The sequence below is a fragment of the Mycteria americana genome, chromosome 2 (assembly GCF_035582795.1).
Source record: "Mycteria americana isolate JAX WOST 10 ecotype Jacksonville Zoo and Gardens chromosome 2, USCA_MyAme_1.0, whole genome shotgun sequence".
Taxonomy (NCBI): Eukaryota; Metazoa; Chordata; class Aves; order Ciconiiformes; family Ciconiidae; genus Mycteria; species Mycteria americana.
The window spans coordinates 10603131-10617317 of record NC_134366.1 but is presented as its reverse complement, the minus strand read 5'-3'; the positions used below and the strand labels follow the sequence as shown (position 1 = coordinate 10617317).

Sequence of the window (14187 nt, the reverse complement as noted above, 5' to 3'; positions counted from 1 at the left end):
AAACAACAGAAATTAAACCAATGCTTGGGCATGGAAATATGGGAACCTACCACCAAAATTACTATTTCCAAAACAAGCATTATGCCCATTTAAAAAAAAAAAAAAAAAGGCAATTTTCTGTGAGACTAGCATATCAGCTAGCAAGTAAAACCACCGCAGTTAACTGTTTTGTAGTCCAATTTATTCTCGCTAGAGTGACTCATAAGTTAGTTATGAAGGTCATTCACTCCCGTGTACAAACGATCTCTGTTATATTACTCCCACTGTTAAGCTTTCTATTTATAGGCCAATTATTCTTGTTACCTGGAGTTCGAATAAAAACAAAACAACCTACCATGTAAGCTTTGAGTTTTTAATCCCCTACAGTGTATCAGCCTTTTCTGCAAGTGAATCTCTCCTCCTCAGCACAACAGCAGCAGACACACAACAGTTTTTAAGTGAGGATCACAGAATCTCCCAGAGATCCCTGCTATCAACCCAGCTTCTAACTGGATTATTGCCTACTCCTAGGCACACAAAAAACTAACAGAGACTTGGATATGTCTGATTAGCCTTTGGCAACCCTACACACCAAAGAAAGGTCAGCACTCCACATTAGCAAATGTTACAGCCTCAGGTGATTTCTGTTAGCAGCCCTGCTAATAATCCTCCAGTGCTGTTCCAGTAATTCTCTCCAGTAAATAAGATACTTGAACCACTCTTCCGCACTGGACTGCAGAATGCTCAGCAAGATGGATTATACAGAGACAGGAAAACGGGTAGGACTTTCCTGAGGGAATATTTCTTACTATCCTGATAGCCATTGAGGTACAGCATGCAGGAAAAAAAAAAATGCCAAAAAACATTGAGGAGAGAAGGCAGCAGGAGGTTTCTGCCTTATCATTTGTTGTAGCCACCACCAAATACACATTAATATAGCAACCTCACAACTACTCAGACCCTGTTTATGCTTTTACTCCCTAAATCAGGATGATTAATAGTACTACTCAGAAAAATAATAACATTTCAGCCTGGTAGGTCTATTTTTGCTATTTAGCAGAACCTTTCCCTGTATGATAACCTTTTCACACAGATGGCTTTTTTCAAACAGTTCAAATGCAGTGAATATCACAGTATCAGGGTGTTGGGGTTTTTTAATGACTCCTCTTATGATAATCATTTTGGTGCTTACAATCCATGTAATTTTCTTATTGAATGTTAGAAGAATATCAGATCAACAAAACTAAGCAGTAAAAAACAACCCACAAGTGAAAGCCTTTCTAAAAAGGGAAAATACTATATAAATACTATACAACTTAAAAGCTTCAGACAACTGAAATGCTAGACTAGTGTCACCTCAAAGTATTACTAAATACTGTCTGGTGATAAATTCACAGTTTATTCGAATCTGGGTATTACCAGAAGCTTATGGGAGGACAGAGTATCAGATTCAGTTTCAACAAAAATGTTGGGAGTATGCTTCTAACACAGTACTTGTGGTGCCATGTTACCAACAAAGATGAAGAGAGAATAAAAGGTGAGAAATTCAAGGAAGCCAGTGAGAGACTTCTAATCTATCAACAACAGCAGATGACATGAAGCTTTTTGGGGAAAAAGCAAATGCTTAAGCGAAGAACTCGCAGTAGCCTGTAACCAAAAAAAAAAAAGACACAAAATTAAGGACTTCAGGACTCTTGGTATTACTAAGTAGGAAGACTGCAGTTACAGAAGCCAAAAAGTTAATGTGAAGGTTGGAACACAAAACCTCCAGCAACACAAAAGACTGTACAGTAACAAACCCATCTGAAAATAATTACATTAGAGGTAATGTTTCCAAAGAATTTATTTTATTTAGAAAAATCTTTGCCAATACAAATGCAGCAACTGTCTCGTTCCGCTGGGTAAAACATTAAACCTGCTCACTGTGATCTGTGGAATCCGACTTTGCTTTTCTGCAGTCACATGAAAAGAGTTTCACCTCTAAACAAGTCAAATAACAACAACAACAACTATAATATCTATCTCACTGCAGTTCAGAATAAGGTAGGTCATGATCCCCCCCACTCTCAGAAGTCCTCAGCTGCAACACAGAAACAGGATTTTCTCCCTTTCAGCAGTATAAGCCAATTGCAGAATACTACTTAAAAGATGTGATTGCTCTCCTTTCCTGCCTTCTGATCATGGAACCAAATGACAAGTTGCATTAATTCATTGATCCGAAAGAAAACACTGACTGTTTGTAGTGTTAGCTTTCTGTTGCATCTGTGAGCTAATCTGATTCAGCATTGGGAAGACCAGCATATCTGAAAGGAAATGGGCAGGAAAGCACCATACGATAGGGGAAGGGAGGAAGGGAGGCAAAACCCAGAATATCTACATTTGAAGCAGTCCACAATTCAGTTAAACTTCATGAAATTAATTAAATCAATCTAAGGCATTAGCTGAAATCACAATACACTATAAATGCTACACTATAAAAATGCTACATTTTCTATGGCTGTCACTTCTACCATGATGTTTGTACCCTGGCAGCTGGTTCGGGAACCAGATCAGGAACTGATCAGCCATAAAAGAGCATCTCCAGATGAAAGGAAGTTCAGCCACATCAATTCTTTGCTAGAGTTCACAGTGTGACCATAAAAGCAACTGTGCTGGAAAACAGCAGGAAGAAGTGCCCAAGGGTCAAAAGCAGTGCAGGAAGATGCTTTCAGCCATAGAACAATGCTATCCCCGATGAAAGTGTTGAGCACATTCCAGTGCAATGCCATCATCCTCCTCCAGAAAATCAAATGTTGAGATAAATTGTGCACTGTCAGCAAATGTTCTCCCATGCATGCACTGATGCAGCCAGAGACACTGATAATCTTATAGGGACAGTATGCAAAGGAACATTACCCTGTATAAACAGGATCACTGCTCAGTCACCACTCACTCTACTTCCCCAACCAGTGAACTTTATTTCCTTTATTCTTTGCAATCAGAGCCACGCTACTGCCTCTGCCAAAACATGACACACGAGCTGGATGCCCTTATTGCAGATGCAGGAGGATGACACTGGAGCTGCAACGCACTGAGCAGAATAATGGTGAAAAACTGCTCAGCCCCTACATAAGGAGGCAGTCAAACTCAACGGCATTGACTGTTACAGTCTGCAGTGTTTCAGTAACCAAATGCAGTACAGGCTGCCTGCCTGCCATCATTTCTTTGTGTCAAAAGCATACTGTAAGTGACTTTACAGATCATGCCAGAAGAGCATCTGAAATGCAGGTCTGAATAATGTGTTTATGCAAAGGGCTATAGATATGATACATACAATAAAATAGAATTCTTGGAGTTGGTGTTTCCGTCTTGTCTCCTATTTGAAAAATGTTTCAAAGATGCAGATTTGCAGTAAATACAGACAGAACCTCTTGCTACAACTCGGGAGTGTACCCAGGCACAAACCCCGTATCATCAGAACTGAACAGGCCACAGAAACCTGTAAGCACTTTTGTATGGAAATATTTTCTTCCTTAACTACAAAATAAGCATGCTGTTGGATGCCACTTACTCCGAACACACACTAAGATGCTGTTACAAGCACTGTTGATTCACCTGCCTGGAGTGTTTCAGCATGGTCTTTTGTAATTGCTCACTTCCACAAATTAGATGTCAAACAGATGTTTGCCCCACTTATTTCAGTTTACCAGCAGAAGCATTTGAAAGTCTTTCTAATGATATATAGCAGAGACCCCGGGATTAGTAATTTTCTAGAAAGAAAAATTTCTAGAATTTTCTAATTTTCTAAAACATTACCTTTGAATGCCATCTATACCATAATTACAAAGATGCTAGAGTACAGTAAGTCCAACTCTAACCAGCATTTCGTATTTATCAAATTAACGCCCAAATGTTCAGGCACACCTTAAAAATGGAGGAATCTTCCACTACCATTGTATGACCTGCTCTCCTTGTGCTATGTTCAGCATTTGTCCTCTGATCAATTTAACCAGCTAGCCATCCAAGAAAACAAAACAAAACCATTTTCTTGAGGACTAACAACCTGAACTAGCTTGGGATGCCTGAGAAACTTCCTCTTTGGCCAGTGTGCTATTGAACAGCTTCTCAATGTATCTAATGGGACATCAGTCAAAAATTAAAGTTTTCAGACAGACATGAGAATTTGGAGCCAGGCCTTCTCCTTTCAGCAGCAGAAGCTATATATTAGTTAGCTACCCATGAAGCCACAGCATTACCTATTCCTGTTTGATAATGCTGTCTGGGTGAGACAATTCCTGTGTTTCAAAAACCTTCTTTGCACCATCAAGTTATTTCTGAAAAATTCATAGTAGTGAGGTTTGGGTCATTCAGTGGATAATTATGATCTAAGACTGGTGCTTACAAAATATAACTGTGCATATTCATACCAAAGCAATGAATGCACATGCAAATCTGAGCACTTCATAAATTGCACCAAAAGCTGCAAATTCATGCCAACAAAAAGATTAATTACAAAGAGGACAACGTTGTGCAAGACAGCTTTAATTGAAAGCCACCTCCATTTTCAGTTTTAAGAACCCATTTGACTAACAAATTCATTTTGCACTAGAACACCTAAACATCATAATTATCAGAAATGGGATTACATGTGGATTAAAACCATGATCTGACTCTTATGCAAACTTTTTGCCCCAGCAAGACAACCTTCTGTCCTTGAGACAAAAAGGTTGATGAAGCTATCCCCATTCCTAAACAACATCCTAAAACACAGATCATGTAAAATACAGTTTGCAATGATTACTGCACATAGATTTTTCTCTTTCTTGTCAAGTGAAGACTCTTTAGCATAGATGCTTAAAGTAACTCACTATACTTTTCCAGAACACTCATGCTTCATTTTATGTAATCGATATTACAGTAGTCAATCTGCAGTAATTCTGTTGTTTGATGGAACCAAACTACATACCAGATAACTAGCTAGTTGACGTTTTCTGTAACAAATATTTGTATCTAGCTAGCCATATAAAGGTGTTAAGTTTAATTCTACCTTTGGTTTCCTTCCAAGAGTATAGATTTTTAAATACCACATAAACCAGGTAACCAGAATTCTCAAGGGAAAACTCCACAGAATGTATATGGGCTTATATGCATGATCCAGTATTAAATTTAGATTAAAATACACCATGAATTCTACTTCACAAACTAAGAAAAACATTTAAGATATTTATAAAATACCATCTCAGAAGGTACATCCAGAATACTAAAATGTTTAGGAACTATAGCAAAACTGTCAAGATTATAATCTATGTTGAAAGAGACTCCACAAACAGACTTCTCTTGGACAAAGTCTAGAGAGGGCATCCATCTGGAGCAATTTATCACGTCGCATTATTAACACATTCTACCACGGAGAAAAGCATGGCTCCTTGTGGGATTCATTTAACTAGATATACAGGCATCTAAAGCTGTTTGAAATGCCCTGAAACATCCTGTCAAGCTTCTAGATACTGCTGCTGGAGGAGACTGCTCTGCTGTAGGTCCTGAGTTGTATTTTCTAGCCCATACAGAAATAATTCAGGCATCTCAGATACCTTAAACCATCTCAAATGTCACCAGATGTGTATGTGAAGCTCAATGTACACAGAAAGAAGACTTAAGTAGTTAAGGAGTTGTTTGAACTACTGAATTGCCTGTTGGGTAATGTCATGCTCTTGTGATATCCACTCCATCTTTCAATATAATTCCTCACTGATAATCCTTTCCAACATATAACCTGTTCTTGAAGTGAGAATCTGAAAAGCCTCTAAACAAAGTCAATTCTTTAGCAGCCCAGAATCACAGTCAAGCACTTTTGCCTACACCAAAACACATCAGTTTCTGCTGCTCACAATGCTTGAAGCAGCAGTCTTTAAATTCATCAGTACACCTCAATTACCAGTAGTAACATTGGGATCCTTCCCTCACTATGAGCTGTTAAAATACAGCAGAAGAATGTCCTTGAAAAGTTTACAAGTAAAATACGAACAAAACACTACATGGAGCACAAATAAACCAAATAAAGGCAAGCACCATATATAAATTGAGTAGGATATAGTTTAAGTATAAAACAAACTTACTGAAATATCAATCCCTATATTAAGAGTAAACCGGTCTAACATCAAAGGACAGTCAAAGAATAGAAGTAGTATATGGTACAGAGTGCTGAATACCAGTTAACTAGACGTTGATATTCCAAGGCAGTACTTTGCAATACAAAGAGTAGTACTGCATAGGAAGCATCACCTTTTCTTCCTGTTATAACCATTACCATCCATCTATGTCAAGGAGACTGAAAACTATCACTGGAAGAGCTCACTAGGAAAAAGCAGATTCTATTGTAACCAGGTGTCACAGAAATGCCCACATGTCTCAAAAGTTAAGAGAGTTAACCACGTCATATTATCTGATCAAGTTTTAAAAAGTACTAGCCTTCATGCACCCTTATTTTTACAAAGAATTTGCCTGAAAAATCAGTGAAGAGAAATTGTGACTGGCTGAGTTAATTCCAGTGCAACACATGCAACACACATCACATAACATTAACTTTGCTCCATTTGGAAGTGTTCAGAGCTGTCTTCAACAGTATTATAAATTCTCATTTGAAAAGTCTGAAGGGACTCATCAGTTAAAAATCACGACAGAAGTCTTCATACATTCTCCTCTTTTCTACAGATGAATAAAGATGTCTCTGTTTATAAAGAAAACTTTCTGTAACTGCAATAGCAGTGCAACATAGCTCAATGGAGTTTAACACACTCAATTCATAGCACAATTTCAGAAATTCTTCACATCCATAAATTTACAGGGATTATACATCTGAATGCTGCTCTTTGCATATTCAGTGGCAATCAGGATATATAGAGTCCCACCTGCATTCTGTGGGCTTCACTACATGCTACTTCAAACTGTATAAAAGGTGCAAACATTTCAAAGTGTTTATTCAATTTCACCTTTGATTCCACCAGCATATATTTTGAGAAAGCATGACCTCAGTCCTTATTCAGTTGCTTATAAAACCAATTATAACCTGAGTAGCTCCTTAAGAAGTCACTAGTTCCACAGAAAATTCATCAAGTTGAAAGCTCCTCATTTTTAGAAGATAAATTCCCTTATTCTTCAGGACAGAAGCTGTCCCACCAGTGTTTCAACACAGCAGAATCTACAAGGGCTCTACTTCACCTATACAAATATTAATGTTATACACACAATTCTACTGCTTGCTTTTGGCATTATTAAATGCACTACATTCAGCTGAAAGCACCCATATTTTCATGTTGTACTACCTTAAACATTCACGTAAACGCAGAGATTGTTGCAAACACTTTTTATAGAAAGCTGTGGAAAAATTGTTTTGAGTTACATTTTCCCATATTACAGAATGTCTTAAGCATCTTAAAGCCAAAAAAAAATTCAAAACAGTAAGAGGTGCTCACTTTGAAGCCTTCTGACGAGAAAAGTTACAAGAGCTTTTACTCAGAATCCAAAGCTCAACACAGGTTTTAAGACTCTGGTCACCGACACTGCAACTATCTACATAAAGTGGAGGCAGCTTTGAAACAATTAGTTTTCATCAGCTGGAGTATACATAACACTGCTGACAGCGCCAGAACCTTACTCTGCAAGAAGCGGAGCCTGTGCCACATTACTCATATCTTAAAGCTGACAATGACAGTGATCAATATATGAAGCAGATAACCTGCTTTTGCATAAATAAATAAATTTCGGTGTTAAGCAGGGGGAGAATGTTTTTGGAAGCATGCCTCAATGTCACCAGTGCAGAGGTATGTTGTTAAGTCCACTGTTTCCACAGGGTAAGGTGTATCACTATTGCTCTACAGGAGAAGCTAAAGTAGCTGCAATATCCCAGGAAAACTTTGGCAGTAGTGGTATCTCCATTTGATAAGCTACATAGCTCTATGCACTATGTTGTACAGCCTTCTTTCTAAGGAATCCAAAATGTAAGTCCTCAGGTTCTTTTCAAGGCTGTGACTATTTAACATGCAGAACTTAACTTCACAGCTTTAAAGTTAGTCACGAACACTGACATTTTTAGAGACAGCAAGTTAAATATTTTGTTAGTGCTGATGAAGTAAATACAACCAAAATCAAACAGAGCCTATGTCAGTCTCCCAGTAGCTAGAACATGCCTTACCTATACAATTTACTATAATGATATTTGATTGAGAACCAACTATTTTATTTAAAATATCTTAGATTAAAAAGAAAAAAACCACAAACCAAAAAAAACCCAAGAGAGCTAAACACTCTCTCCCAGCTCGTCCTCACTTGCTCAGATCTTTCTCAACATCTTGCTCAGATTTTTCTAGGTTTTCTACCACTCAATCACAAAATGGCTGAGGTTGGCAGGGACCTCTGGAGGTCATCTGGTCCAATCCCCTGTTCAAGCAGGGCCACCTACAGCGGGTCCTACCAGGACCTCATCCAGACAGCTTCTGACTATCTCCAAACATGGAGATTCCACAACCTCTCTGGGCAACCTGCTCCAATGCTCAGTCACTCTCACAGTAGAAAAGTGTCACCTTAAGTTGAGGTAGAACATTTGGTGCTTCCATTTGTGCCCATTGCCTCTTGTCCTGCCACTGGACATCACTGACAACAGCCTGGCTCCACCTTCTTTACACCCTCCCTTCACATATACATTGATGAGCCCCTCATCCTGAGCTTTCTCTATACTGAACAATTCCAGCAATTCTCTCAGCTTTGTCCTCATGTGAGAGAAGCTCCAGTCCCTTAATTGTCTTAGTGGCCCTTCACTGGACTCTATCCAGCAGCTCTATTTCTTGTACTGGGTAGCCCAGAACTGGACACAGTACTCCAGATGTGGCCTAACCAATGCTGACATCACTCATCTACACTGAAATCCTCGTCTAGTATTCCTTAAGATTCTTCTTCTACTGCGGGCCGTGAAGAAGTTGCATCTTCCCAGTTCAGTCTCCATTTCACTCATCAGTATTTTGCTAGATGCTTCCTCCAATCTGCCCTTTACTAAATTTCTGGTGATTTCCCACTGGATCTAATTGCTAAAGTTCTGCTGCTTATCCTCTACCAGATTCTTCCTCTAGCTATTCATCTAATTCATCAACTAATGTTCTACTGAATTCAACCTCTAGCCCTTCAAACCCTTTTGTAATCCTTCATTAGAGTCATCCAACAACTGATGATCCCTGAATAGCAAACTAGAGAAAGATGTAATTAAAATCTGAGCTGAATTAGCCCCTTAATGCTGCCAGCAAAGATAAAAAATTACCTTTAAAAATATTAAAACACTGTGGTGGGTTGACCCTGGCTGGACACCAGGTGCCCACCAAAGCTGCTCTATCACTCCCCTCCTCACCTGGACAGGGGAGAGAAAACGTAATGAAAGGCTCGTGGGTTGAGATAAGGGCAGGGAGAGATCACTCAGCAATTACCGTCACGGGCTAAACAAACTCAACTTGGGGAAAAATTAACTTCACTTATTACCAATCAAATCAGAGTAGGATAATGAGAAATAAAAACTAAACCTTAAAACACCTTCCCCCACCCCTCCCTTCTTCCTGGGCTCAACTTTACTCCCAAATTCTCTACCTCCTCCCCGTCAGCAGCACAGGGGGATGGGGAATGGGGGTTGCAGTCAGTTCATCACACGTTGTCTCTGCTGCTCCTTCCTCCTCAGGGGGAGGATGCCTCACACTCTTCCCTTGCTCCAGCATGGGGTCCCTCCCACGGGAGACAGTCCTCCACCAACTTCTCCAACATGAGTCCTTCCCACAGGCTACAGTTCTTCACAAACTGCTCCAGCGTGGGTCCCTTCCACGGGGTAACAAGTCCTGCCAGCAAACCTGCTCCAGCATGGGCTCCTCTCCATGGGTCCACAGGTCCTGCCAAGAGCCTGCTCCAGCATGGGCTTCCCACAGGGTCACAGTCTCCTTCGGGCATCTGCCTGCTCTGGTGTGGGGTCCTCCATGGGCTGCAGGTGGAGATCTGCTCCACCGTTAACCTCCACGGCCTGCAGGGGGACAGCCTGCCTCACCATGGTCTTCACCACGGGCTGCAGGGGAACCTCTGCTCTGGCGCCTGGAGCACCTCCTCCCCCTCCTTCTTCACTGACCTTGGTGTCTGCAGAGTTGTTACTCTCACATATTCTCATTCCTCCATCCAGCTGCAGTTGCGCAGGGTTTTTTCCTCCCTTCTTAAATATGTTATTCCCAGAGGTGCTACCACCATTCCTGATGGGCTCGCCCTTGGCCAGCAGCAGGTCCATCTTGGAGCCGGCTGGCACTGGCTCTATCAGACATAGAGGTAGCTTCTAGCAGCTTCTCACAGAAGCCACTCCTGTAGCCCACTCCACTACCACAACTTTGCCACGCAAACCCAATACAAACATCTACATACATTATTATGGAGATTAATTGATATTAAGGCACTGAATAGGAAGAGAGCTTTGTTTTTCAAGTACACTTCTTGCAGTTTTCAGTATGAGACTTCTTACTTTCTCCAAGTAAAATACTGAACACAGGATCTGTTCCACTTTATAGGTCAGCATTTTATGCAGTAGACCATACACAGAGAGATCCGAGTAAGAACTCCAGCACCTCTGAAAAGACCTTCAATACACTAGAGCAAGCAACATCACAAGCCAGAAGACCATCAGCACTATAGTAAACAGATTACTTTGACAACTTTATCACATATTGCTTCCTTTAACTAAATGAAGCATGCAGGCTTCAAGAACTATTTAAGTTATCTGAGCCTTTAGGGGCTCTATCCCCCAAGCAAACATGTGACATGAATTTGGGAGAGCGTCTAGATTATGTATGCAGCTGTTCTTATTTTGATAAAAGAAAATCATTCCTGCTATGATACAAGTTCACACTGAGAGCTATATTGTAACAGTTAACCTGTCCAGTTCAGAAGCTCTCAAAGCTACATTAAAATATTGACAGATCAGAAGAGATCAAATTTAACAGACTAAGTTTGCCCAGTCAAATTCTCAAGAGGGAATTCCAGTGTATACTTTTTCTGTTGAACGTTAGTTTCTTCCAACCTACAGAGACAAAGCAGCCACGATTTTACGTTTTTTTTTTTAAACCAGGCCTTCCAACACAACATGAACTGGCAAGCCATATCTGTCCTGTGTTATATTTTAAATATAATACAAAATACCAATTGTTTACCTCCAGTTTTCCGAACTATTTCTAATAAAGCTGCACTAGCTATGTTTGTTTTGTAAGAGTAAAGTTTTAGTCACACTTTAGATACACATAACTAAAACCAGAGAATTACTTACCAAAGAAGTCAAATGAAAAGGGGTCCCTTCCACCAAAAAACTCCCTAAAGACATCTTCTGGGTTACGGAATGTAAATCCAAATTCAAACGGATTATCGTGATGATTTCCACCTGCAAAAAGAAGTTAAATTTCAATTACCCTCACACATTCTTACTAACAAGAAAGTTCAGGCCTATATGGTATTTGAATCATTTAAAAATATAAAGACATTTCTAAAATTTTTCTTTCCCTTTCAGCTATCACTCAAGTTAAGTACACACAATACTTTTTATAATTCTTTTCTCTGTTTCCAGATATCAGTAATACCTTTTACAACAACTACAAAAATTGAAATTACGTTTGTTTTTTCTTTTTACAATTTTCAGAACACTACATTTTAGGCCTTAGTATAGGCATTTCCAGATTCCTGTCTTAAAAAGAAAGCTGCAGAAAATGGCTTTCCAACAGAACAGAGAAAGCAAAGAACTGCTAGTTGTCAACATACCTCCGCCTCCATTTATTAAGCCTTCTTTTCCATATCTGTCATAGATGTCACGTTTTTTAGCTACAAGGAGAAATTGTACATCATGTCAGTAAATAGGCATATTGAATTTGGAAAAAAAACAGAAAGACTTAACTGGTATTCTCAGCTAAACATGTTCTCAAAGCTAGTTTATTTAAGAAAGTTCTGGCATGTAACTGGTGAACGTTTTTGTTGAGGATCGCCAAAGCAATTTAGGTTCAGAAAGAACAGGTACTAAACTTTAGACTTATTACCATTTAGTTGTAGAAGCTCAGGTCCTGTTGTATCAGAAAAAATTCTGGTATAAGGAAAACTTCACAAGGAAGTTTGCCTTTAAAAAGAATACTGCAGTCTTCATCTTTACCTAGGTATCACGGAAAGCTTTAGGTTGTAAAGGACCTCTGGAATTCAACCTTCTCCTCCAAACAAGTCTAATCTCAAAGTTGGTCAAAACTTGCCTGCATAAAGCCCTGATCTCCAAGAAAAGAAGATTCCACAGTCTCTCTGGAAAACAGTCCCAGTGCTCAAGTATTCTCATTATAAGCATTCTCTTCCTTCTATCCAGCTGGAATTTCCCTTGTTTCAAACCTTGACCATTGCCTCTTTTCCTTTCATTGCACAAGACCAAGACCAAGCCCATTGTGGCAGAGTTATGAGAACAGAAGGACAGTGTTTGTATGAGTGACTGCAAAACCCCTCAAATTAATTATAACCACTTCTAGTTTAAAAGGGGAATGAAGTGATGTTAAAAAAATGCCATGGAAGGATTTGACTCAAACCGTTTGCTCTTTATTATTTCAGAAGGCATGGAATGGCTCTTTCTTAATTTCTCTGCAGACCAGCCTTCCAGTATCCGTAAGAAAGGGGAGAAAAATTAACTCTACATTACTACATAAGATCAGACTGTACTGTTGGTACTGGAAGGGAACCTGAACCTTAAAGAGGCACATAGTCAGCTTATTTTGCTTGCACTGGTGTGGAAGCATCAGCCAAAAACCAGTCAGAGCATCTGATTTTAGACTCTTAATATTAACATGCTATTCCCACTGGAATCTCTTCAGTGAAAGATATTTTTGAAATTTAAATAGCATCATTGAAAGAACACGCAGTTACCTCAAACAGCTGCCGAAAAGTAAAATGCTTCTGACTAACAGGAATTAAAATTTTATATACTGGTCTTCATCTCCAAATAATAGAAACTTGCAATAGGTTCACACACATACACACCCCCAGCAAAGCTTGGTACATTACCCATATTGCCTTTCTAGAAAACAATTTTTAAAGAAAGGAGGTTAACCTACCCACCAATGTAAAAAGATCACAGCAGTAAGGTAAACAAACTGTCAGAAGGAGCAGGAAACAGTGAGGAAGACCTGAGGGCTAACAAAGTCCGAAGTTCATCTTCAAAAATATAACGTTCTTGAAACCACAAGGGAAGTATGTTCTATGATCACCCAATTTCAGTATTCTTTGCTTATGTAACCCCTTACAAAACTATTCTTCTGCCAAAAACCTGTCTTCATTCAAGCCTGTAATGGTGTCAGAAAATTTCATTAAGTCTGCAGAACAGTTGATTGCCTCTCAACCACAGGGCTCAGGATTCAGATACCCCTGCTGCACAAGTGATTGTTAAGAGACCAGTAATTTAGGATTTGGTCTAGATCCAAAAACAGGCAGCATTTTTAGAAGATGTTCTAAAATTCTAGCAGTGTACTGTTCCCAAAGAACTTAATCTGTATAACACCCAGACCAGTATCCTATTTTTATCTTGCTCAAAAAATTTGCTTAAGTGTAAATTACTCTAGAAGACAAGTATACAATGAACTGCCCATAAATTAAGTTCTGTTTCTCCCATATCAATTAAGTATCAAATCCAACCAAAGAAATGTAGTGTACAAGACTGCAGCTTGATAAACCAGGCCAAATTCTGAAAGGTAATCTAGAGGCTGCTAGTGCTTTAAATATAGCTTTCCCATGCTCACTGGTCTCAGGTGAAATCAAGGACACTTCAGAAATAGCATACAGACAGCTGCAGTCAATTACAGGGGAAAATAATCAAAGTAGCTTAAATCACTTTGTTATGATTCAGACTGCTTTTGCCAGAACACTAGCAAAAGTTAATGATACTTTTCAAGCAAAAAGGTATGGGTGAACTATAAGCTGAATTCCTGCACCACATGGGTCAGGATAAGCAACTGTTTCAGAACAATTCAAAATAAACACTCTCCTCAGTATCACAGTTGACTGAATTTATGGAATTCACCCAAACGCAATCCAAATTTTCAGCAAGGTTTACAGTATGCTTGGGCTTTGTCAAGACTAGGTTACTCCTACAAGAATCAGAAGCAGTAGGCCCAGCAGTAGATACTTCAGAGTGTGTCTAGCCTGATTTTTATT

The 14187-nt window shown here is 39.3% G+C and overlaps 1 protein-coding gene across 3 annotated transcripts in view; it reads right to left on the bottom strand.

Moving 5' to 3' along the window:
• Nucleotides 1-14187, bottom strand: part of DNAJB6 (DnaJ heat shock protein family (Hsp40) member B6) — a 64741-nt gene that overhangs the window by 38335 nt on the left and 12219 nt on the right. For all 3 annotated transcript variants that reach the window (XM_075492394.1, XM_075492392.1, XM_075492393.1), the window contains exons 4-5: nucleotides 11773-11832; nucleotides 11288-11398 (exon numbers count right to left, since the gene is read on the bottom strand). In XM_075492394.1, the coding sequence (XP_075348509.1) occupies nucleotides 11288-11398; nucleotides 11773-11832 (171 nt within the window). The remainder of the gene's footprint in view (nucleotides 1-11287; nucleotides 11399-11772; nucleotides 11833-14187) is intronic.